Source organism: Zea mays, chromosome 3, assembly GCF_902167145.1.
Source record: "Zea mays cultivar B73 chromosome 3, Zm-B73-REFERENCE-NAM-5.0, whole genome shotgun sequence".
Lineage (NCBI taxonomy): Eukaryota > Viridiplantae > Streptophyta > Magnoliopsida > Poales > Poaceae > Zea > Zea mays.
In genome coordinates, this window is record NC_050098.1 from 216,606,372 (window position 1) to 216,631,102 (window position 24,731).

A 24,731-nucleotide genomic window follows, 5' to 3' on the forward strand; every position below is an offset into this window, starting at 1 on the left:
TCAAAATTGTATACAAAGAATAATTGAGAGATCTCCTCAATTTTATGTGGCATATTTGCATAATGAAAAGAGCATACATTTAATTAAGAGGGATTAATCGAAACAAATGATTCCAAAATAAAATAAAGTGCATCTTGTTGGAGTTTTATATGGTGTGCATTAAATAAAATAATAAGGATGATGATAATAAAATAATAATTCTAAAGGATGGAGGTAACCCTGAATTAAAATTTGGGTTTTGAAAATAAGAGGTAGAGGAATGATATAAAATATAAACAATATAATTATATTACAAAGTTGGTATTCCTAATTTCACAATATGATTGAGAACAAATTTGGAACAAATTTGAATTCAAAATTCGGACTCAAATTAAACTTAGAAATAGAGAAGAAAAGAAATAGAAAGGAAAAAAACAAAAACGACCCCGCTGGGCTCACTAGATGGTTTTCGGCCCACATAGCGCGCTCGCTGCGCACGCGACCGCAGCACAGGCTCCACTCCACGCCCGCGACCTGACTGCCGTGTGGGACCGGTTTGTCGGACGCATCGTTACCGCGATAAGCACGGGCGCTTCTGCCGAACTCCGTCCGCAACGGCCTCCCCGCATCCGCCGCTCACGCACCATGGACCCAGCCTCTTCTCTCCTTCCCCTTAAGAACCGTAGGCGCGGCACCCTTGCCCGAGCCGATTCCTCAGCAAATCACCCCTTATCCAACCTACTCATCGAGAGGGGCAAGTCCAGAAAGCGTACTGGGTGCGCCGCCGCAACCCAAACTCGCGGTGTGCGCCGTCGTCGCTCGGTGTGTGAGGTCTGCGAGGTCCGCCTGGACAAGCGATTGCGACGAGTGAACCTTCGAGAAGAATTCAGGCGAGGGTCGACGTCCAATTTCTCGCCGGAGTCCAAGAACCACGGCGGAGCTGCGGTGCGCCGTGGGCCTGGGTCCCTACCTCGCCCCCGTAGGTAATTCGTCTTCCATGATGTTCTCCATTCATCCCTCATCGCGTAGCACCAGTTTAATTTCAGATTAGTGCTCGGTGGTGGTGGAATTTTAGCTCGCGGGTGAGCTCCACCGTGGGGAGGGCCAGCCAACACGACTGGGTGTTCGGATGGGGAAGAAGGGCCGCTGGCCGTTGATCTGATGGTGGGCGGCCTAGATTAGAAGGTAGCTTACCCCCTTCGTTCAATGGAACCGTGACCGTAGATCTGTGCTTCGACGGGTGAGAGCGTGCCTGGGTATTTTAAATTCGGACCGTAGACAGGGATCCAATGGCTGCGATCTAGTTTCTGTTTGATCCGCGCTTGATCTATTCAAAACCGTTCGATGGTAATCTGGCGGCCCAAACTTCGCCATACCCCTTCGCCCTGTCGTTCTTGCTAAAGAGACCCTGCGAAATAAGGAAATCAACCCGCGGTACTGTGACTGAGTGGAATGAGTCTGGGACATTCTTGCGCAGGGGTCCCTGCTCTTCCCTGTATTAGTGCGCTCAGTCTAGAAGGTTAAGAAAATCAGATAAATGAAATTAGAAATTGATTTTTAATGTGAAAATAAATGCTAGAAGTGTTTAATTCATAGAAAATTCATACAAAGTCCAAATCGAACCATTCCAATTTCTAAAATTTTGTAATATTAATTTCTATCACCTAGATTCTCTGTTTTAACATGAAAACAGTAAGAAAATTAATTTCTTATTTAATCCTATTTTAAGCACATTAAACCTTAGGAAATTCATAAGTTGAAATCTATAACACCAAATTTAATGATTCCAGTCCCTATGATCTCATTTTAATAAGTAGTTTTTTTATTGTATATTTTATTTATCTGTTTGATGTGATGTAAATTTATGATATACTATGTATGTATTGTGTTGTTGCGAATAGACGAGCAAGCCGTTGTGGATTCTAAGGTTCAGCAAGTAGAAGTAGCTGAGCAGGAGCTCATTGAAGGCAAGTTGTGCCCTTGATCACTTACTTTTTCCCAGCCATGTTCTTATTAATTGTAATGATCTGCATAGGTTAATTTTGATGGGACCCAATAGGTTATCCCAATTTTGGCTATCTTTATACCTTGTTCACCACTGAAATATTTTTGGGTAGTACCTGCTATTGCTTTATATGGATTTGGGTATGGAGATACACTATTCATGATTACTTTTTATTATCTTTTATTATTACTGTTCATGTTAAGATCATTATGTTAATGGGAACATGGAGCGACCACCCGGGAAAACAGTGCTACCACAAGGGTATAATGGGACGCCCTTGGCTGATTAACTAGGAAAGCTAGTGAATGACTTCCTTACCTGAAAGGGGCAAGGGCAGTAGGGGAGTGGTCAGTGTAGGGAGGTTCTTGGGTTGATTTTGCTGCGATGGCGGTCAGACGAGGGATTCCTGCACTGGAGCTTCCTATAAACTGTAGCGGGATTTCTGAAGCTAGTGGAACTTTGTAAAGGCCTCGTAGTGTTACCCTGCCTCGCCTCCTCGGTAGAGGTGTATGGGATTAGCCATATCTTGGCAGATGGGTAACATGACTTGTGGGTAAAGATGCGCAACCTCTGCAAAGTGTAAAACTGGTATACTAGCCGTGCTCACGGTCATGAGCGGCTCGGACCCTCACATGATTAATTTATGGAACTTAAATTTAATTTGACATTTGCATCGCATTTGGGATTATTTTACTATTACTTTTCTTTATTATTATTAAGGTTTGGTATTTACTTACACTTAGTAATTGCTAATAAAATTTTGACCAACTTATAAAAGCAATGCTCAGCCTCAGCCTCTATTTTGTTGACCAGCCTTACACTTCACATGAACTCCCACCTTTGGTGAGTTCATGCCACATTATTCCCCACGACTTGTTGAGCTATGAACGTATGTGAGCTCACTCTTGCTGTCTCAGTGTCTCACACCCCCCCACAGGAGAAGAACAGGTGGTTCAGGAGGAGCCACAAGGCGAGAAGTATGATCTGATCTAGGTGGCGTTTCTGAGTTGACATTGGCGCCGACGATCCTTAGTTCGTTTTATGTTTATTCTTTTATTTTGTATTAAATCTTCCGCTATGTAATAAATACTCTGATGTTTTATGACATTTATCTCTACACTCTGTTATTATATATGTTGTCTTTTTTGGCGCATGTATAAGATGCACCCGACCTTGTTCCTTAAAACCGGGTGTGACACACCTTGTATGTTGCAACATCTTCGATGATGGGACAACAAGACGCACAAGTGTCTCATCTATAGCTCCAATACATTTATCGAAATGCGGTGAAAATTGGGGAGCTTGTACTCTCGGGTGCACAGTAGAAAGTTCTAGATCTTTTGGTTTAATGATATCAACAAACATCTTATAAACACAATGTAACACTTCTTTAAATTTTCTACTAATCGTCTCTTTTGACCTCTCAAAACGATTGGCAGCTTGTCTAATTGACTGAGGAGCACCAATGATTCACAAAAACATGGCTAAAGCTTCTATGGAACGCATCTGACATGTTGACTGCAATCCATATATTGATGCAAGCACATCATGAAGACTTTCAAATATATGCTTACTCATTCTAAACATGTTAAAGCACTCTCTAGGATAATTTAAGTGTAGCGTACAAAAGAAGAAACAACCAACGACAGGATTCACAAATGAAAAACTGGCTGGGGGCTGCCGTGCTGAAGAAAAACGGTCCATGTCTCGGTCCATTTCTCCGTGCCCTCTCCAGCTCTCCTCTCCATTCAAACAGTTCACAAACATTACAGATTATGTACATATTTCAAACAAAACAGTTCAAAACTTTGGGCTAAAAATTACAGTAGTGCCTGCATCTATGACGCAGTTTGCTCTTCCATATTGGAGTGACCAAGTCAGAAAAATGAGTTACCTGTGCAAAGCGATCGTCGTCATTGTCCTCTTGACTGTGAGCGGCATTTGGCGCTGAAATATTGGCACCACGACCACTGGTGGCACCACGGCCACCAGAGAAGGAAGCACCAATAGGTCGAGGCATACCACGTCCACGAGAGAAGATGCTTCATGCTCCACGACCACCTCTAGGACCCTCACTAGTCGTCCGTGGAACTCGGGATCCTCTGCCCGTAACACCACGACCAATACCAATTGATCGAGAATGACTGCAACCCCTATGACCATCACGAACCGGAGTAGCGGAGTAGTTGGCAGCTGACTGGGACTGACGAAGTTCATGAAATGCAATTTTCTGGAACTCCACGCCACTGGAGTTGAGGTCCAACCCATCCACTCTACCAGATCACGGAGAAGGGATAAACTGCTCCCTATGAACACTTAACGCCACTTCATCTGAGAAGAGACCCCTGTTCATGCGATTGGAGGGTGACCTCGTAGGGGTTGTGTGGTACTCAGCCTCATCGAAGAACATGGCTGCAATTAGAGAGATAAAACAATGAATAATGAACGAGTATATACAAACAATCAATACTCAGAATATATCTCATCAAATAGAGGACTCCAACATCTGAACCATGGCTCAAGCACCTACTATCTGAAGCTGCTGTTAGGAAGGTAATGTGGTCATTTACTATCTGAAGCTACTATCTGAACCATGATAAGCTGTGTGTATCATAACTATGTAGAGGCTCAGGACAGGAAACATTTTCAATGTGTGTATGATATATCATGGGCAAACAACCTATCAAAACTTTCAGGCCAAACAAGGTGAAATGGACCGATTTATACAACGTCAAACACCTCCTCAGATTAAAAAAAAGTAAAGTTAAATACAACACCCTGATACATCTGAAATCTGGCCATCTCCATGCATTGACTCGCCATACCATTCAGATCATAGCATAGCATAGCATGGTCATTATGTATGAAGCAAGCACATCTCCAATCTTTTATTCAGATTACTGGTCATGGAATTACACAACAACCAAAACACATAAGAGTACATAACGTCATGTGGTAGCAGTGTATGCAAGGACTAGAAGCTATTCAGCAGGCACATGTATCTATTCGCATCCCAACCTCTGTAATGAGACGATCTGTTGGCACCTATGGACGGGCGTAGGGGGCGGCGGCGGAGTAGGGGATGGTGGCGTCGTAGGGCACCAGCAGTCGTAGGGCCGGCACGACGGCGTCGTATGGGCTGCAGCGGTGGGGACCAACAATGGCGATGGAGTGGACTAGCGGAGACGAGCTGCCGGCGGAAGACGCCGCCCCGTCCTACCGGCTCAGCATCGGCGTGCGCTACCGGCTAAGCATCGGCGTGCGTGGCGCCTGGGCTCTCGCGGTCGCGGGTCAGTTGGGGAGAAAGGGCCCAACTCCAACAACTTATATAAAATCCTAAAATCCTAGGTAAATATATTATTTTGCAGTAGAGTTTTTAAAATATAAAATTTTCTTTCGCTGGAGGTAACCAACAGACTAGCTATTTGTTAGTTTTCAGCTGTCAGACAGCAAGAAAGAAACGTAGACCAGCCGCCATACAAGCAGAAACCCATTGTCAGCTTCTTCAGTTTTCTAGAGGAACCTGTTGGTTCAGCCATAAAAAGTGGCAAGCAACAGAGAAACCAACGAAGAATTTCTGGAAACAAAGACATCAGCCAATAAAAATTAATCTTGGAGATCGTGCGGGAGCGGGAAAGCGTGAGGGAGTGGGATGGCGAGAGTTCGTGCGAGAGCGGCAGCCGGCAAGGCCGGAGAGAGCGAGGGAAAGCCATAGGGCGAGGCGATGACGAGTTGTGGCCACTCGGCAAAGATGTCTAGCAAAAGGGGCACGATAGTGAGGAAGATGAAGTAGCGAGGAAGGAGAGGATGTTGGAAGAAGTTTTGACTAAGATTTTCTTATTTTTACCGAGCACGGTATGTTTACACAGACTGTTGGAGCTGCTCTTAAGCGGGTGTGGGGTGGCTAGGGAACTAATAAATATATGGGACATAACTAATTATTAGTTGCATTTTAGTTGGGCTGTTTGGATGCACATAGCTAATACGAGGTCGCGGGAATTGCGTGGAAATAGTACAGGCAGCTATGAGTCAACAGGAAACGCTATAAGCCTAAGGGTTTCCATTTCTTAAAAAGAGTATGCATTTAAAGAGCAGTAGTACTGATTTCCTAACATTACACTACAGGGGTGATCCGTATGCCGAAGATTATTAACCGTTTCCATGCCAACCGATCACACAGTCACACAGTGTGCAGCAAACAAACATTAAACAACAGAAGAAATTTATGGTGTAATCAGGTCAAGCCGCGAAACAAGCTAACCAAACAGCATGATAGAGGCAGCAGCAGCTGGAATTCAAGAAAGTAGAAGCCATCAAATCAAAATGTGAGGAAACCAATCAATCAAATAAAGAGGACGCGATTTTGTACCAGCAACTGCAAATCCCATGCAATCCTTAGGCCTCCCCTCAACCAACGTTACGGCAAAAGCTGAGGTGAAAGTGTCACCAGCCCCCGTGGTATCAATACCTTCTGTGGCAGGAATTATCGGCTGTCTGATTGGCTCCTATCCCTCAACAAACAAAGCAGCAGATCCTTGCGATCCAAGTTTAACTAGTACTTCTTTCACACCCTGCACAAGGAAATGATAAAGAAATCACGGGTTCTGAAAATGAATGTAATCCCTGTCAAAACTTGACAGAATGCTTAAAGCAAAAAAGGGTACACCTTTGGACTCATGAAGATAATTAATTTAAACAGATTATAACAAAGCAGTGAACAGAAAGCATTCGGTTGAAGAACCAAATCCACAAATGGCATATTGAAGTGGAAAGACCAATATCACTGAAACTAGCAACAGCAGGTCACAAAAGTACAAGCGGCGATAAATAACTCCTTTTGAACAATACTGTTTACCATATCTGATTGTATACACATCCAAGATGCAAATCGTTCTATTTACACAACAGATCAGACTGGAAAATCTCTAGTTATGAATCACATGCGTTCTGTGTTCCAAATTTGGATACGAAGATCCGGCAAACTCACTATACCCTGCCCATTTTATATGGAAGAAGCCTGTTATAATTGCAATACTAAGCAGAGCAGAAGTATACATGAAAGCTCTAGGGACACTTCAAGCACTTGTCGAGCAACCTAAAGGATTCGTGGACCTTACTGAATCACGACTGTTTATTATCACTGGGAGCATTATTCCAGGAATAACTAAAGATATTAAATACAGATTCACAAGGGATCCCTATTATCCTGTATATGTTCACAGCCTACCTTACAATTTCAATCATCCAGATTACAATTGACACCCTTGCGAACATGCATACATCAAGACCTAAAAAGGAAAGGAGATATTGGACCAGTCTTACTGCATGTAAATTAAAACATGCATTACGTGAACAAAAAGTAGGGCCATGTTCCTTATAGATTTACTAGCAGATAATGTCACTGTGCAATATCATTGAAGGATTTGCATCAAACAATAATATCCAAACACACAGTCATTGTTAACCATCCAAAGCAATGTAGTAAGTCAGTTAAATTATAAGCTAAAGCAGATAAAGGAGAAAATATTGTGGAGGATATAATGAAAATCCAATTCAGATATCTCACCATTTTATGGCATTCTCCTGCGGCCTGGCTGATCTGTTCAAATGTCTCAGTAGGCATCCCAGTCAAATGCGCTAGCTCTGTTTCAGGAGCATCCACGCTGTTCGGCTATGACAAAAGAAAATTGTTGCTGCAGCTGCTGCAACAGTACTTTTGTGGTTGAGCGGGAAGCCGCAGCACGGCAGCAGTAACAGCTGCCTTTTACCGCAGCCGAACAGCGTACCATCCCCATTTTGCGCGCTTTGAGGCACTGTTCATCACTCCAGCAGCCTCCCCATCCGGCCCTGCAAAATAGAGGCAACCAATTTCACTCCCTTTTTCTCCGGGTTCTCTCTCCTCCACGCAAAGTAAAATGGGGATGGGGAACGGGATGGAGAGGCCGTTGGAGTGATGAATACCTTTTATAGCGTGCAAAATGGGGATGGGGAGCGGGATGAGGAGGCTGCTAGAGGAGACGGATGCACGCTAAAAGGCAACTGTTGCCCAGATATGGATGCGGATGTGCAACACTGCTAGAAACGGAGACGGATGTACGACACTGTTCATACTGAGGAAGGACCTTACTTTAGGGATGCGGAGCGGAGGCTGCTGGAGTTGGTCTAATAATGGGTTCCTACACACTCAAAATACATAAGAGATGAAGGTATGTAATTTTCCAAGTTCGCAAAGTGCTTGAGCTTTTTATGTTAGACACATAATAATCTTATAAATGTACAATAGGAGCATTGTAGGAAAGTGATAAATACTTTATTTATTCTGTTGATTAGGAATACAAGAGTTTTCTCTAGGTTTGTGGGTTGACTCAAAACTCATTTAATGGAAACCAATCCATTTATCAAAAAAAGTGGTATAGAATGAACCAAAAAATAGACTCATAACCACTGGGTACCCACTAGCACCAATACACTGTATTAAGTTACAGAGAGAGTCAATGCAGGATTGAACCTTCATACAACAGATGATTGGTTCAAATGGAGTCTCATGATACTAATCTTCCTAAAATCGCCAAAATATGACTGAAGTACATGTGCAGTGTAATGACATTGGATCCATTGCACATATGCATGGAAGCATGCAATAGATATGGAAGAAATAGAACTTGAAGATACCCTTCTGCACCATTGGATTTCTATTCTTGTTGGTCAGACAAAACATATAATTGGTCCATTGAGCACTTCAACAATTGAGATTTTAGAAGATCCCACCATCTAGTCATGGGAAGCCCCTTAAACACTAGAAAAAAAAACATAGATATTCATTTCATCTACGAACAGAGACTGTTGGAGGCTGAAAGTTTCAAATTAGAGTTCATTTAATGGAGGCGAGTTGTTAGGGTGACAGGCATTGTTTTCTTCCAATTGTCATGTGGATGCAAATGTTGAATTAATCAACTCTTTTGTTCCCAAGAACCACGATTTGCAAGGAACAACTGGCTTGTGCATGCCAATGTCTACACATAGTTGAGCTAGATGGAACTGAGTTTTAGTTTCAGACAGGAAGCAGAGGTCTACTTGGCTAGCTGAGTTTGGCAAGGTAACTAGTAACTACAGAGGTTTGCTCTGGTGGTTGTCAAGGTGAATAAAGAGGATTGAGGCCACCCATGAGGCCATGACACCATACATTTGAAGACAGTAATAGTAGCAAAGTAACTAATCAAAGACCAAGGTAACAATACTGAACCTAGAAATTACCAAATGATCCCACAGGTTGGCCCAAATACAGCTTGAATATAATAACCCCCTACAGTGATCCTATACCACGTGATAGAAAGTACTTCCTCTGTTCCAAAAAGGATGCAACTATGAAATTTGTGCAAGTCAAACAAGCTTGGCTTTGACCAAGTTTATAGTAAATAGTGTTAACATTTATGTCTGTAACTAGGTTTACTATGAAATATATTTTATAATTAATTCATACTTATTTTATATCATAAATATTAGTATTTTTGGTATAGATTTAGTCAAACCTCAAATTTTTTGACTTCTCTTTTCTGGATGAATAGAGTACCATAGAAGATTACCATTAAAGTTACTAAATCCTCAACCAAAGAGAGACTCAGCAACATATTTGGCTGCATAAAGTACTATAAGGAGAATGGAGTCGCATCAATGCTGCCAAAACAGCATCCTTTGGGAAAAAACAGTACCTAGCTAGATGTCAGTAGCAAATTTCCTTATACATTGACTAATAATCTTTTACTAACCCCTCCCCCCCCCCCCCCAACACACACACACACTGTACTATCTCTCCAAATTTCTGAAAAATAAATCAAAAGCTGAGAGGTCACTACGCTAAGCAATAAAATCTTCAGTGGATCCTCGCTCCTTTCTCAAACAAACAGCACCAAACTAACCACAAAGCATTAACTTTTAAAACCTCAAGCAATGCAAATAATCGAAAGTATAGTTCATACAAAGTCCTGTACTAAATACGGTTCTAAGATATAAAAGAGAAACTTTCTCTTGCTGTTGTTGCCCTACGAATTTAGATGTTATTACCAAATTTATTGCTTCAACTGACTAAACAGCACCAGTGTGCTAGAAGAACCTAGCCAGCCAACATATCTCCCAAAATTTCAAAAAGTAAATACTCAAACATCAAATATTCAAAACATTCAGTAAATTGTTGCTTCATTCTCAAACATATATCTCTCATGTTTGGTTGTTGCCGTAGTTTGACATGCCTAACCTTTGGCAAGCTGCGGTTGCCACAGAATGTATGGTCAGCAAAATCGAAGTTTAGCATGAAAATGAGTCTTCTACGTGTAAGACATGATGCTAGGGAAGTGTGGTGCATCATAGTTGTGGCAGGAAACACCTAAAAACTGTGGCATGGCGCTCAAAGCTACATTGCCCTATTCAGTCTAATTGAGATCAAAATAATCAAACAGTAACATAAAAAAAAAGAAAAATGTGTGCCCAAACCAAGCTGAGATTGATAAAAAGCAAGCGCCTGGGCAGCCTGCGGATTGACTCAATCGGGTATCTCCCTCTGCATTTTCCTTTCGGATCAATCCAGGTCCTCCGAGCCAATCCCCGCCGCCCAGCTCTCCATGTTCGCCCCGCCCACGATGATGACGGAGTTGTGGTCGTGGGGCATGAGCATGACTATGGCGTGTCCCGATGGCGCATCGGCCGCGCGCGCGACGCGGTCGGTGCAACGCCGCCGGCGTCGGCTAGGGCGTCCTCGAGTAGTCGGCCATTGGCGTCATCCCCGACGCGCGCCACGAGGTAGGTAGGGCGCACCGCAGGCGGCCAGGTTGGCGCCCTTGCCGCCCGCGCGGCCGTCTCGCCGATGAGCGGGGATCGGTGGACCTCGACGTAGATGTCGGCGGAGCCCACGACGACGATCTGGGGCAGCGGCGCATTTTCAGCCGCGGTGCGGAAGGTGTAGCTGAAGAAGACGCGACGGCGGTGGCTGATGAAGGCGCTGCTGGGAAGACGCCTTCTGTGAATGGGCTGCTAGTGGCAAGTCGAGTTCGCAAGCTATATATATCTCTACAACTATTAAGACCCAAGTGTAGACCGCCCCCGCCTCCATACGCCTGCCCGCCCGTGCATGCCGCAACCGCGCGATCCGCCCGCTCGCCGCAAAACCGCCGCGATCTCGCGGCCCGCCCGTCCGCCATCCAGCCACCCCGCCGCGACCGCTCCGTGCATGCCTCCACTGTCGCGATCCGCAAAACCGCCGCGATGTGACCGGCGAGATCCGCCCGCCCGCCCACCAGCCGTGACCGGCGAGATCCGCCCGCCCGCCCACCAGCCGTGACCGGCGAGATCCGCCCGCCCGCCCACCGCAAACCCCGCGCGCGACCGCTCCGCAACCGCCGCTCCCGCCCACGGCTCCTCTTCCTCCTCATCCTCAACGTCGCCGTAGCAGCACCCTGCGCCCGCCTCCGTTCGTCGGCGAACCCTCTTCCCCCGCCCCACCGCAGTCCCGGCCAAGAGATCCGGCCGACCCCGGTGAGCTCTCTCGCCGCACGCACACCTCGCCGAGTGTAACCGCTTTCCTCGTATGGCCGACGTCGCGGCGCACTACGATGACCTGGAGGTCGCTGTCGGCTCCATCGAGGCCGGCTTCGTGCCCTTCCCCCGCTACGGCGGCTGTGGCCTAGGGTACAACTCTCTAATTTCCGCAACTATTTTTTGTGCCCTCTTAGATCTCAAATATATGTAGCTGCGCCACTTTTTCTTTGTTTGTCAGAATATACATGGTTACTGACATCACAACATATATTTTTTTTGCGCATTGCCAAAGTACATAAACAAGGTCAAGAACTCAAGATTGGATTTCTGGAGACAGTACTTACCGTGTACCTAACTTACTGACTCCCGTCCCATTAAAAAATAATGTTGAAGGATATATACTTATATAATTTGATAGAAGTTGGCACAAAGGAAGAGGGAAAACGCTAGCATTATGAGATTCATTTGCATCTCTGAAATGAAGCAAACAGCAAAGTAACCAGTGCATGTTATCATTCTGTAATTACTTAATATATGAGATCTTCTGAGTGCCTCCTGTAGTATATGGTGAACCCAATCAAGTAGTATTAGTTTTCCAACCAAGCAATACAAGCTAAAGTCATCGTCAGTGCCACAGCAATATTGCATTCAGCTGATCATTTATTAATGTGATATTTATTGCAGTTGAACATAGTCGAAGGAAAGATGCAGTACCTATTTGATGAGGATGGCCGTCGTTACCTGGATGCTTTCGGTGGCATTGCAACAGTTTGCTGTGGGCACTGTCATCCAGATGTGGTTGAAGCCATAGTAAACCAGGCGAAGCGGATCCAGCACTCCACAGTTCTATATCTCAATCATGCAATTGCAGATTTTGCCGAGGCATTGGCTTCCAAAATGCCTGGTGATCTGAAGGTATTCTCTAAGGAAAAAAATTCAAATGTTTCTTTATCAGAAGTTACTTCAGAAATGTGCATTATTGTGGACGATTGAGCATCATGGAAACTGCTGTCTTCTTTTCAGGTTGTTTTCTTCACAAATTCAGGCACGGAGGCAAATGAGCTTGCACTGATGATTGCACGGCTTTACACCGGTTGCAATGACATTATCTCTCTTAGGAATGGATACCATGGGAATGCTGCTGGAACAATGGGTGCTACTGCTCAATCCAATTGGAAATTCAATGTTGTTCAGGTAGGTGCCCCTTCTATTTTCTGTACCGCAATAAGATGCCAAAAATTTACATAGGAACACCATTCTACAACTATTAAGACCCAAGTGTAGACCGCCCCCGCCTCCATACGCCTGCACACCCGCAATCCAGCCACCGCCGCGATCCGCCGCCCGTGCATGCCGCAACCGCGCGATCCGCCCGCCCACCGCAAAACCGCCGCGATCTCATGGATTACTGATCCTATGCGTGGAAACACCAGCAAGGTCCCTTGTGGCCTGAAGATTCGTCCATTCGACTCAATTCTGGCGAGTGACCTTCCACCGGGAACTTCTTGTTCCTATTATGATCAATTTGAATGAACCTCAGTTTTCGTTTGGGCATTCATATGGCTGTATTAAGAATATGGAATGATACCTGAAGTTCCCATCTCTTCTTTTGCTCTATGTTTCTACTTTGTAAGGCTATAAGCTTGCAGAGCTTAAGGGCATATTTCATACTTCTGGAATATTGTATCTGCTTATGATTTAATAGAAGTAGGATCACTAGGCTACTTATCCTCAATAGGTCAATAATGTTCTTGGCTGGGCTGGGGGGGTAAACGACCATGTTCAAACTGTTAATTCATTTTTAAGGCAACATACTTTGGGTCAATATTTTAGGTGCTGCTATTAATGAGTTTTGACCCTAAGTTCTGATAGAAGCCATTTGCTGATATATTCTCAGCTTCATGAATGGATGTTAAAATACCACTCTAAGGGCAATGCTTTGATCAATGATTTGGTTGACACATTGGATCTGTATAGTTCTATGTTTGCTCGTTTACTCTAGACATGTATTTCTACTGGAGTGTTTACACTTGATCTAGGAACATTCCATTCTGGCCTTCCAACTAATACCTTACCATTGCTCTAATCGCGAACTCCATATCTAACAGACTGAAGTGCGTGCATTCTTCGACGTGCATGATCAAGAAGGAAGTCACCCAGGAGGCATCCACCTTGAAATGACTGGGCAGAACGTGACCGAGTGCATTGGTGGATCAAGGACTGTGACCTTCGATGACCTGAGCGACCGCTACCACACCCACTGTGACCCAAGGCTGAACGCCTCCCAGTCCCTGGAGCTTGCCTTCATCATTGCAGAGAGGCTCAGGAAGAGGAGGATGCGGTCGGGGCTCTACAACAGCCTGCCTCTGCCACCACTGGCTTTCTAAGTAGCCGAAGCTGAACAGAGAAGGTAGAGGGATAGTTGCGGCGACTCAAAAGATTACGCCTATTTATTTGTTGATGCTTGGTGTGGAGGCCTGGTGGGTGCTCTTGGCACAAGTTACATGCTGGAGAACAGAGGACGCGGGACACGGGGTCTGTGACTACTAACCAGTTGACAAGCATAGAGCAGCCGTCGTCTTCGTGCAAGACGAGGAGGCCGGAGTCGTCGAGGACGAGCAATGTGGAGGCCCAGACTCAACACCAGTGCCTGGACTAAAATGAGAGGTGCTTAATCTCAACGGTAAAGATTTTGTTGTGCTAGAATATTTTTTTGGTTCGTCATGTGGATTAAAATTTGACGTTTTCTATCACATTTTTAAGACAAAATGTTCATATTTGCCGCTATGTCATCCTCTTTATACTTCATTTTTTGCTGCAGCTCTCGTTCCAGATGTGGACGACTCAGATGCAAGATATGTTGAACTCAAAAAAAGGGTGACAATGCATTTCGACAGAAGGAATTTACTACTGCCATTGATTTCTATTCCCAGTTTTAATGTGTTCTGCTCTTCTATTTTATATGGATGTCACATAGATGCTAGAGTTGCATGATTGGATGTGATTAGAGTCATAGGTTCAATGTCTTCCAATATGATCCCTAATATATTAAGGCACTAATGGAAAACAGCTCTGGGTTATATACGCTAAAAATATTGCTGTTAGAACAGGTATATTGCATATCAATGTATTTTATCATAGTACTTCGCATCTCAATGTATTTTACCATTACATATTGACTCCGTAGCAACGCACGGGCATACACCTAGTATATATATATATATATATATATATATATATACTACTTAAGAGTGCAGTGTAGACCACGGTGCACGGTTCTGCCGCCTCCCCCGACATCCTCCCCGTCGCTCCCGTGACCCGCCGCCATCAACGGCCACCTTCCCCGCCGACATCCTCGCGCCCTCCTCCCCTCGCGCTTAGATCTCGTCAGCCGTCGCCCGCCGTGATCCACTGAAGGGCCGAGGACGCATCTCGCAAATCCTGTCTCCTCAGTCAAAAGCTCCTGTGACCTGCCGCTATCAACGCCCTCCTCCCCATGCCCCGCTTCGCTCCGTCGACGGAAGGTGGTCGATGCAATCATGGGTCGCGGACGCCCCCGCCATCAACGCCCCTTTCCTCGCAATCCCCTTCCATTGTTGCTTCCAGATGAAGTCGACAACACGGTAAAGAAGGGGCCACGCCATCCATGGTGAAAAGGTCGGCCATCGTGATCCCTACATCCTTCCACTCGAAACTTATTGATTGCTACAATTCCTTCCTATCTTCCCCCTCACAATCTGCTTCTCCGTTCTACGACTTTCCAAGGCCAGATCCGATGACAGTGCCGCGAGCCGCCCCTTCTCAAGATCGAACTGGAGCCACCCTGCTGCTCAAGAAGGCCAATACAAGGACGGCTGCGACGGGTGCGGTGCCGTGTCACAGGGCGAGGGAGGTCGAACGCTCTCGTGAACGAGGTCCGGACACCGAAGAAGCCAACAAAGGATCTGGCGTCGGCCGCGAAGCAGATCCCGGTGCCAAAGGCGACATTGAGTGTGCGCGCCCACAGCGTGGCCTTCTCCATCATGGAGATCCGCCAGGCCGTCCTCGGGCTGTGGCGGCGGCTGGTGGCGTAGGCTGAGGCGCCGGTGCCAGCGGCATATGACCTTCGGTCCGTCGAATAGGAGCTCGACATCGGCGCCGAGGCTGGGCGGAGTCCTGTCAAGCACAAGGAGGAGGTCAAGCTGCATGATAGGTAAAGATCCTTGTCCTCCCATGTGATTTGGATCTGGTTCACGGTTGGAATTCGATCTGCTTCCCGCCGCCCCACCCCCATCCCCCGCACACCACTCGCGGCGCCATTTCTTGCCCCCTCCACGCATGGCAATTCATACTCTGATATGCATACAATTCATAAGAACTATGCATACAACAATTTGCTAACTCAGGCCAAGAAAAAGATTGAGCTGTCTATCAGTGTTCAGGCAAACGATTCATACTCCGATGAAGTCTGTATGACAAAGAAAAATATCTATACGTACCATACTTACCATTAGATCCATCATTAAACAAACTTTAAATTATGCCCCATGTCTGTTGGGAATTCGCCTTGAAGTCTTAACATAAAAGTTCAAAACTGCTAAACTGTCAGAAGTATTATGTCATAGTGGTACGAAACCAACTTTTATTCATGCTGCTTTCTAAAGATTTTGCCTACATATCTATATGTAGGTTACATATAGATATCATGGATTGTTTTTGGTACTAGGTAGCAACTCACAAAGATTTTAAATATGAATAAACAAGTTACGCATATTGTCTTGTGCATGTGGTCAACTTATAGATTTCCCTAAAAAATTGTTTAAGGACATTAGTATGCACTTACCAACCTATTTTTGAAATTCATTCTGTGTGTCGGACCAGTCCCAACAGGTATGGTCAATTAAGTATCCACTGCAACCCCGCTCCCCCTGTCCAACGTTTACTGTTTGCCCATTGATTTATCTCTAGATTACCTTTTTTGTTTTCTTGTTACATTTACTCAAATGTATGCACTTACCAACCCATTGATTCATCTCTTATTTATGTTATTACCTGGTTACACATGCATACTTTACAAGCATGTTCTACTTACTATATCTTCATGTATATAAATAGGTTCAATATAGCAAGCAAGTCTTATTCACACCACATAAGTACATACATAATCAGTGCACACATGTTTTAGTAATTATACATACAAGTATACATATCAATTCAAACGTAATAGCCAAAGATTACACAAATGTACTAAGTTGTGTGTTCATGAAGACTTCAGATAGTAATAAACTAAAAAACACACCATGCCAATTTACTTCTTTGTTATATTCTCATAAATATCCTATGCTAAGTATATCTATTTAAATATTATTTATATAACCTGGTTGCATATGCAGGTAGTCAATGCAATGCAGGTTCCAATAAATATACCTTGATGTGCGTATACATTCAATATACCAAGCAAGCATCATATTAATGTTGCATGGGTACATATATACACTATTGTGCCTACGTATCTATAGACAGATTAAATATAATGAACATATATTATTTCGGCTACGAAGTTAGTAACTCATCCCTATTACCCCTGCCCCCGCCTTAGCCCTCGTCACCATGCCCACTCATCTTGGGTGCAGGAAGTACCCAAACCCATGGCGGACAGGAAGGGGCAAGGATTTGGCGAGGCCTTGTTGGTAGAGAATCATCTGATACATGGGTGACCTCACTCATCAAAGGTCTGGTCCTTTGGGCTCTATGTGAACAGCTGCAGGCTGTGCTATAGACAGTTCAGACTTTCATAAAGCACACAAACTCAGTACCGTTCTGAACTTCTTGCCCGAGGCAGGTGTTATGAAAGAGATGGTGAACGAGGCAATTGATTCAGACATTCAGCTTTGGATTCATTCATCTTTGGACTCTGAGGACATGGAGGAAGAACTATTTCATATTCAATGATCGGGACAGAGGAATGGGGATGGATACCGATGACATGTCGTACGAAGTATGTCTGACCCCTTACTCTGACGATGTCATTTTTTGATTTCCTTCATTACTTCATCCACTTCTCTGTCTTCAGTCCGTAAGTGAGAGCACCTAGAGGGGGGGTGAATAGGTGATCCTGTGAAACTTAAACTTATAGCCACAAAAACTTGTTAGGTGTTAGCACAATAGTTGCCAAGTGGCTAGAGATGAGTCCAAACACGATAACCACAAGAAATCAAACACAGAGATGACACGGTGATTATCCCGTGGTTCGGCCAAGTACAAAACTTGCCTACTCCACGTTGTGGCGTCCCAACGGACAAGAGTTGCACTCAACTCCTCTCAAGTGATCCAATGATCAACTTGAATACCACGGTGTTCTTCTTTACTTTTGATCTTTTCCCGTTTGCGAGGAATTTCCACAACTTGGAGTCTCTCGCCCTTACAATTGAATTTCACAAAGAAGTACGGAGTAAGGGAGGGAAGCAACACACACAAATCCACAGCAAAATGCGCACACACACGGCCAAGAGTCGAGCTCAAAAGACTATCTCAAAGTTCTCACTAGAACGGAGCTCGAATCACTGAGAATAACAAACGAATGCGCAAAGACTGAGTGTGGATGATCAAGAATGCTCTAAGGTTGCTTGGTGTTGTCCTCCATGCGCCTAGGGGTCCCTTTTATAGCCCTAAGGCAGCTAGGAGCCGTTGAGAGCAAATCTGGAAGGCCATTCTTGCCTTCAGTCGTCGGGTGCACCGGACAGTCCGGTGCACACCGGACACTGTCCGGTGCCCGATTTCCTTCCTTAAACAGCGTAGCCGACCGTTGCAGATCTGGGAGCCGTTGGCTCACCGGACATGTCCGGTGCACACCGGACAGTCCGGTGCCCCCTTCCGACCGTTGGCTCGGCCACGTGTCTCGCGCAGATCGCGCGACCGACCGTTGGCCCGGCCGACCGTTGGCTCACCGGACAGTCCGGTGCACACCGGACAGTCCGGTGAATTATAGCCATACGCCGTCGGCGAATTCCCGAGAGCGGCCACTTCACGCCGAGTCAGCCTGGCGCACCGGACACTGTCCGGTGCACCACCGGACAGTCCGGTGTGCCAGACTGAGCAGAGTCTTGGCTGTACACAGCCAAGCCTTTTTCACCTCTTTTCTTTTCTTCTTCTTTCTGTTTCTAACACTTAGACAAGTATATTAGTACACAAAACCAATGTACTAAGGCTTAGAAACATACCTTTACTCATGATTTGCACTTTGTTCATCCATGGGCATAAATTCACATTTAAGCACTTGTGTTGACACTCAGTCACCAAAATACTTAGAAATGGCCAAAGGGCACATTTCCCTTTCAATCTCCCCCTTTTTGGTGATGTATGCCAACACAACATAAAACAACTAGAACAAGTGCAATATCACTTCAAATAAAACTCAAATTCATTTTGATTCATTTTTGGCATATATGGATCATCCTTTTCCACCACTTGGTTTGTTTTTGTAAATCAAACTCAAATATCTATCTCTAAGTCAAACACACATGTTGAAGCATAAGGAGAGTCATTCCAAAAGAGATTTATCAAAGATTTCAAAAACTCCCCCTTTTTCCCATAATCACTACTTCTCCCCACAAGAAGCCCACTATTGACAAAAGAGACAATGCAAGAATTTTGAAAAAGCTCTATTTTACTATTTTCAAAATTTCTCAAGTGGTAGCTGATCCATTTATTGCTTTGGCCTTTATTTTCTCCCCCTTTGGCATCAAGCACCAAAACGGGATCAATCTTGGCCCTTTAACCCCATTGCCTCACCAAAATCTTCAATTAAGAGCAAATAGGCAATAAGAGTTAAAAGATGAACTTGGAAAAGTTACTTTTTTCATCGGAGTGCAGTGGAAGTCTTGCATGGTCCAAGTCCACCTTTTCCCTTTTAATTCTCCTTCGAGACTAAATCAAGCAAACTCAAGCATATGGTTAGTCTCAAAGGGTCAAGTTGTAGCATAACTCCCCCTAAATATGTGCATCACTTACACAAGGACTTGTGAGGTCCAGGGAATGTTTGTACAACTTGAGCACCACAATAAGCAACAAAATGCAGAATGAACATGATCAAAGGCATAAACACATGTATGCTACAATTCAATCCAAGTTCCGCGAATCTAAGACATTTAGCTCACTACGCAGCCTGCAAAAGGTCTTCTCATCTAGAGGTTTGGTAAAGATATCGGCTAGCTGGTTCTCGGTGCTAACATGAAACACTTCGATATCTCCCTTTTGCTGGTGGTCTCTCAAAAAGTGATGCCGGATGTCTATGTGCTTTGTGCGGCTGTGCTCAACAGGATTTTCCGCCATGCGGATAGCACTCTCATTATCACATAGGAGTGGGACTTTGCTCAGATTGTAGCCAAGGTCCCTGAGGGTTTGCCTCATCCAAAGTAGTTGCGCGCAACACTGTCCTGTGGCAACATACTCGGCCTCAGCGGTGGATAGGGCAACGGAGGTTTGTTTCTTAGAGTTCCATGACACCAGGGACCTTCCTAAGAATTGGCACGTCCCCGATGTACTCTTCCTATCGACCTTACATCCAGCATAGTCGGAATCTGAATATCCAATCAAGTCAAAGGTAGACCCCTTTGGATACCAGAGCCCGAAGCAAGGCGTAGCAACTAAATATCTAAGGATTCGCTTCACTGCCACTAAGTGACACTCCTTAGGATCGGATTGAAATCTAGCACACATGCATACGCTAAGCATAATATCCGGTCTACTAGCACATAAATAAAGTAAAGACCCTATCATTGACCGGTATGCTTTTTGATCAACGGACTTACCTCCTTTGTTGAGGTCGGTGTGTCCGTCGGTCCCCATCGGAGTCTTTGCGGGCTTGGCGTCCTTCATCCCAAACCGCTTTAGCAAATCTTGCGTGTACTTTGTTTGAGAGATGAAGGTGCCGTCCTTGAGTTGCTTCACTTGGAATCCAAGGAAGTAGTTCAACTCGCCCATCATTGACATCTCAAATTTCTGCGTCATCAGCCTGCTAAACTCTTCACAAGACTTTTTATTAGTAGAACCAAATATTATGTCATCGACATAAATTTGGCACACAAAAAGATCACCGTCACAAGTCTTAGTGAAAAGAGTTGGATCGGCTTTCCCAACCTTGAAAGCATTAGCAATTAAGAAATCTCTAAGGCATTCATACCATGCTCTTGGGGCTTGCTTAAGTCCATAGAGCGCCTTAGAGAGCTTACACACGTGGTCGGGGTACCGTTCATCCTCGAAGCCAGGGGGTTGCTCTACGTACACCTCCTCCTTTATTGGCCCGTTGAGGAAAGCGCTCTTCACATCCATTTGGAACAACCTGAAAGAATGGTGAGCGGCATATGCTAGCAAGATACGAATGGACTCTAGCCTAGCCATAGGAGCAAAAGTCTCCTCAAAGTCCAAACCTGCGACTTAGGCATAACCTTTTGCCACAAGTCGAGCCTTGTTCCTTGTCACCACTCCGTGCTCGTCTTGTTTGTTGCGGAACACCCACTTGGTTCCCACAACATTTTGCTTAGGACGAGGCACCAGCGTCCAAACTTCATTCCTCTTGAAGTTGTTGAGCTCCTCCTGCATGGCCAATACCCAATCCGGATCTAGCAAGGCCTCCTCTACCCTGAAAGGCTCAATAGAAGAGACAAAGGAGTAATGTTCACAAAAATTAACTAATCGAGACCGAGTAGTTACTCCCTTGCTAATGTCACCCAGAATTTGGTCGACGGGATGATCCCTTTGAATCATCGCTCGAACTTGGGTTGGAGGTGCCGGTTGCGCTTCTTCCTCCATCACGTGATCATCTTGTGCTCCCCCTTGATCACACGCCTCCTGTTGATGAACCTGTTCATCGTCTTGAGTTGGGGGATGCACCATAGTTGAGGAAGTAGGTTGATCTCGTGCATCTTGTTCCTGTGGCCGCACTTCTCCAATTGCCATGGTTCGTATAGCGGCCGTCGGAACATCTTCTTCATCTACATCATCACAATCAACAACTTGCTCTCTTGGAGAGCCATTAGTCTCATCAAATACAACGTCGCTAGAGACTTCAACCAAACCCGATGATTTGTTGAAGACTCTATACGCCTTTGTATTTGAGTCATAACCTAACAAAAACCCTTCTACAGCTTTGGGAGCAAATTTAGAATTTCTACCCTTCTTTACTAGAATGTAGCACTTGCTCCCAAATACACGAAAGTAAGATACATTGGGTTTGTTACCAGTTAGTAGCTCATACGAAGTCTTCTTGAGGAGGCGATGAAGGTAGACTCTGTTGATGGCGTGGCAAGCCGTGTTCACGGCTTCCGACCAAAAACGCTCGGGGGTCTTGAATTCTCCAAGCATCGTCCTTGCCATATCGATTAGCGTCCTGTTCTTCCTCTCTACCACACCATTTTGCTGTGGTGTGTAGGGAGCGGAGAACTCGTGCTTGATCCCTTCCTCCTCAAGGAATTCCTCCACTTGAAGGTTCTTGAACTCGGACCCGTTGTCGCTCCTTATCTTCTTCACCTTGAGCTCAAACTCATTTTGAGCTCTCCTGAGGAAGCGCTTGAGGGTCCCTTGGGTTTCAGACTTATCCTGCAAAAAGAACACCCAAGTGAAGCGGGAAAAGTCATCAACAATAACTAGACCATACTTACTTCCTCCTATGCTCAGATAGGCGACGGGTCCGAAGAGGTCCATATGCAGCAGCTCCAGAGGTCTTGAAGTGGTCATCACATTCTTGCTGTGATGTGCTCTCTGTCGGCGTTTCGAGACAGGGGGGTCCCTAAGCCGACGAGTGAGTGTGCTGCGTGCCCCAGCCCAGATGGGTCGAGCGCGTGGGCGAGCGCGAAGGGGGGAGAGGCGAGGTGGCCGGAGTCGAGCGTGAGAGAGGTGGAAGTCCCGCGGCCTTCGTGTTCGTCCCGCGCCCAGGTCGGGTGCGCTTGCAGTAGGGGGGTTACAAGCGTCCACGCGGGTGAGGGAAGCGAGCGGCCCCAAGAGAGCGCCTGTCCCGTCCTCGGTCCCGCGCGGCCAACCTTCTCTAAGAAGGCCCTGGTCCTCCCTTTTATAGTCGTAAGGAGAGGATCCAGGTGTACAATGGGGGGTGTAGCAGAGTGCTACGTGTCTAGCGGAGGGAGAGCTAGCGCCCTAGGTACATGCCAATGTGGCAGCCGGAGAGATCTGGGCACCCTGCTGGCGTGATGTCGTGGCTGTCGGAGGTGCGGCGGAGCCTGGTGGAGGGACAGCTGTTGGAGCGGTCGAGTCCCTGCTGACGTCGTCCTGCTTCCGTAAGAGAGCTGGGGGCCGTCGTCGTCATAGAGCTTGTGGAGCGCCATCATTGCCCCTCCGGCGGAGCTGGCCGGATGGGACGCCGGTCTTGTTCTCCGTGACCCGAGTCGATTCGGGGTAGGATGATGATGGCGCTTCCTGTTGACGTGGCGGTCTGTGCCCTAGGCAGGGCGACGTGGGGGTTCCTCCGAAGCCGAGGTTGAGTCTGCCTTCCGTTGCCGTGGCCGAGCCCGAGCCATGGGGTCGGGCGAGGCGGAAGTCGTTCGGCCGAGGCCAGGGCGGAGTCCGAGCCCTGGGGTCGGGCGAGGCGGAGTTTCGTCGTCTTCCGGGTCTTAGCCCGAGTCCGAGCCCTGGGGTCGGGCGAAGCGGAGTTTCGTCGTCTTCTGGGTCTTAGCCCGAGTCCGAGCCCTGGGGTCGGGCGAAGCGGAGTTTCGTCGTCTTCCGGGTCTTAGCCCGAGTCCGAGCCCTGGGGTCGGGCGGAGCGGAGTTCGCCGTCTTCCGGGTCTTAGCCCGAGTCCGAGCCCTGGGGTCGGGCGGAGCGGAGTTCGCCGTCTTCCGGGTCTTAGCCCGAGTCCGAGCCCTGGGGTCGGGCGGAGCGGAGTTCGCCGTCTTCCGGGTCTTAGCCCGAGTCCGAGCCCTGGGGTCGGGCGGAGCGGAGTTCGCCGTCTTCCGGGTCTTAGCCCGAGTCCGAGCCCTGGGGTCGGGCGGAGCGGAGTTCGCCGTCTTCCGGGTCTTAGCCCGAGTCCGAGCCCTGGGGTCGGGCGGAGAGGAGTTCGCCGTCTTCCGGGTCTTAGCCCGAGTCCGAGCCCTGGGGTCGGGCGGAGCGGAGTTCGCCGTGGCGCCTTTGGCAAGGCCTGACTGCCTGTCAGACTCACTCTGTCGAGTGGCACTGCAGTCGGAGTGGCGCAGGCGGCACTGTCCTTCTGTTAGACTGGCCAGTGGAGCGGTGGAGTGACGGCGGTCACTTCGGCTCTGCCGGGGGCGCGTGTCAGGATGAAGGTGTCAGGCCACCTTTGCGTTAAATGCCCCTGCAATTTGGTCAGTCGGTGTGGCGATTTGGTCAGGGTTGCTTCTGAGCGAAGCCAAGGCCTCGGGCGAGCCGGTGATGTGTCCGCCATAAAAAGGGGGCCTCGGGCGAGACGAAAGTCTCTCGAGGTCGGCTGCCCTTGGCCGAGGCTAGGCTCGGGTGAAGCGTGATCGAGTCACTTGTGTGGACTGATCCCTGACTTAATCGTACCCATCAGGCCTTTGCAGCTTTATGCTGATGGGGGTTACCAGCTGAGAATTAGGCGTCTTGAGGGTACCCCTAATTATGGTCCCCGACAGTAGCCCCCGAGCCTCGAAGGGAGTGTTAGCACTCGCTTGGAGGCTTTTGTCGCACTTTTTTGCAAGGGGACCAGCCTTTCTCGGTTGCATTTCGTTCCGGTGGGTGCGCGCGAGCGCACCCGCCGGGTGTAGCCCCCGAGGCCTCGGAGGAGTGGTTACACTCCTTCGAGGTCTTAATACCTCGCGCAATGCTTCGGCTGGTCTGGTCGTTCCCTCATGCGAACTGGCCGTAGCCCGGGTGCACGGTCGGGGTCCAAGCTCTCGGGCTGGTATGTTGACGCTGTCAACGATTTGGCCGGAGCCGGTTTTTGCGAGAGCAGCCCCCGAGCCTCTGCACAGGGCGAGAGGGCGATCAGGGACAGACTCGACTTTTTACATACGCCCCTACGTCGCCTTTCCGCAAGGAGGAGGGGGGGAGTGCGCCATGTTACCCTCAATGGGCACCGAACATGGTGTCTCCGGTGAGCTGCAAGCGGGTAATCCGAGTGGACGTCCGTGCCCCGTTCGTTGGGGGTCGGCTAGGGGCCCAGAGGCACGCCCAAAAGTACCTGCGGGTGATTTGCCGGACCCGGTCCCCTGGCGACGGGGTCCGAGGGCTCGATGCCTCCCTCCGATGGGATTCCGT

At 47.1% G+C, this 24,731-nt stretch overlaps 1 protein-coding gene, 1 long non-coding RNA gene and 1 pseudogene across 6 annotated transcripts; 1 reads left to right on the forward strand and 2 right to left on the reverse strand.

Annotated features, from left to right (window-relative positions):
- Nucleotides 1-3,549: 3,549 nt before the first annotated feature.
- Nucleotides 3,550-10,999, reverse strand: LOC103651390 (uncharacterized). Of its 5 annotated transcripts, none has more exons than XR_564710.4 (4): nt 7,946-10,999; nt 7,551-7,831; nt 5,003-6,555; nt 3,550-4,396 (listed from the first exon to the last, which is right to left on the reverse strand). It is a non-coding gene; the product is annotated as an uncharacterized lncRNA (long non-coding RNA). The 5 variants fall into 5 exon arrangements; XR_002268215.3 differs by having other exon boundaries at nt 5,003-6,272; nt 6,354-6,555; nt 7,551-10,999; XR_004857380.1 differs by having other exon boundaries at nt 6,354-6,555; nt 7,551-10,999.
- Nucleotides 11,000-12,176: 1,177 nt separating this feature from the next.
- LOC103652550 (alanine--glyoxylate aminotransferase 2 homolog 3, mitochondrial) lies at nt 12,177-12,760 on the forward strand. Its single transcript, XM_008678107.3, has 2 exons — nt 12,177-12,427; nt 12,536-12,760. The coding sequence occupies exons 1-2, from the start codon at nt 12,218-12,220 to the stop codon at nt 12,758-12,760; spliced, it is 435 nt and encodes a 144-aa protein (XP_008676329.1). The 5' UTR covers nt 12,177-12,217.
- Nucleotides 12,761-15,388: 2,628 nt separating this feature from the next.
- Nucleotides 15,389-15,811, reverse strand: LOC103651389 (uncharacterized; annotated as a pseudogene).
- Nucleotides 15,812-24,731: the final 8,920 nt, after the last annotated feature.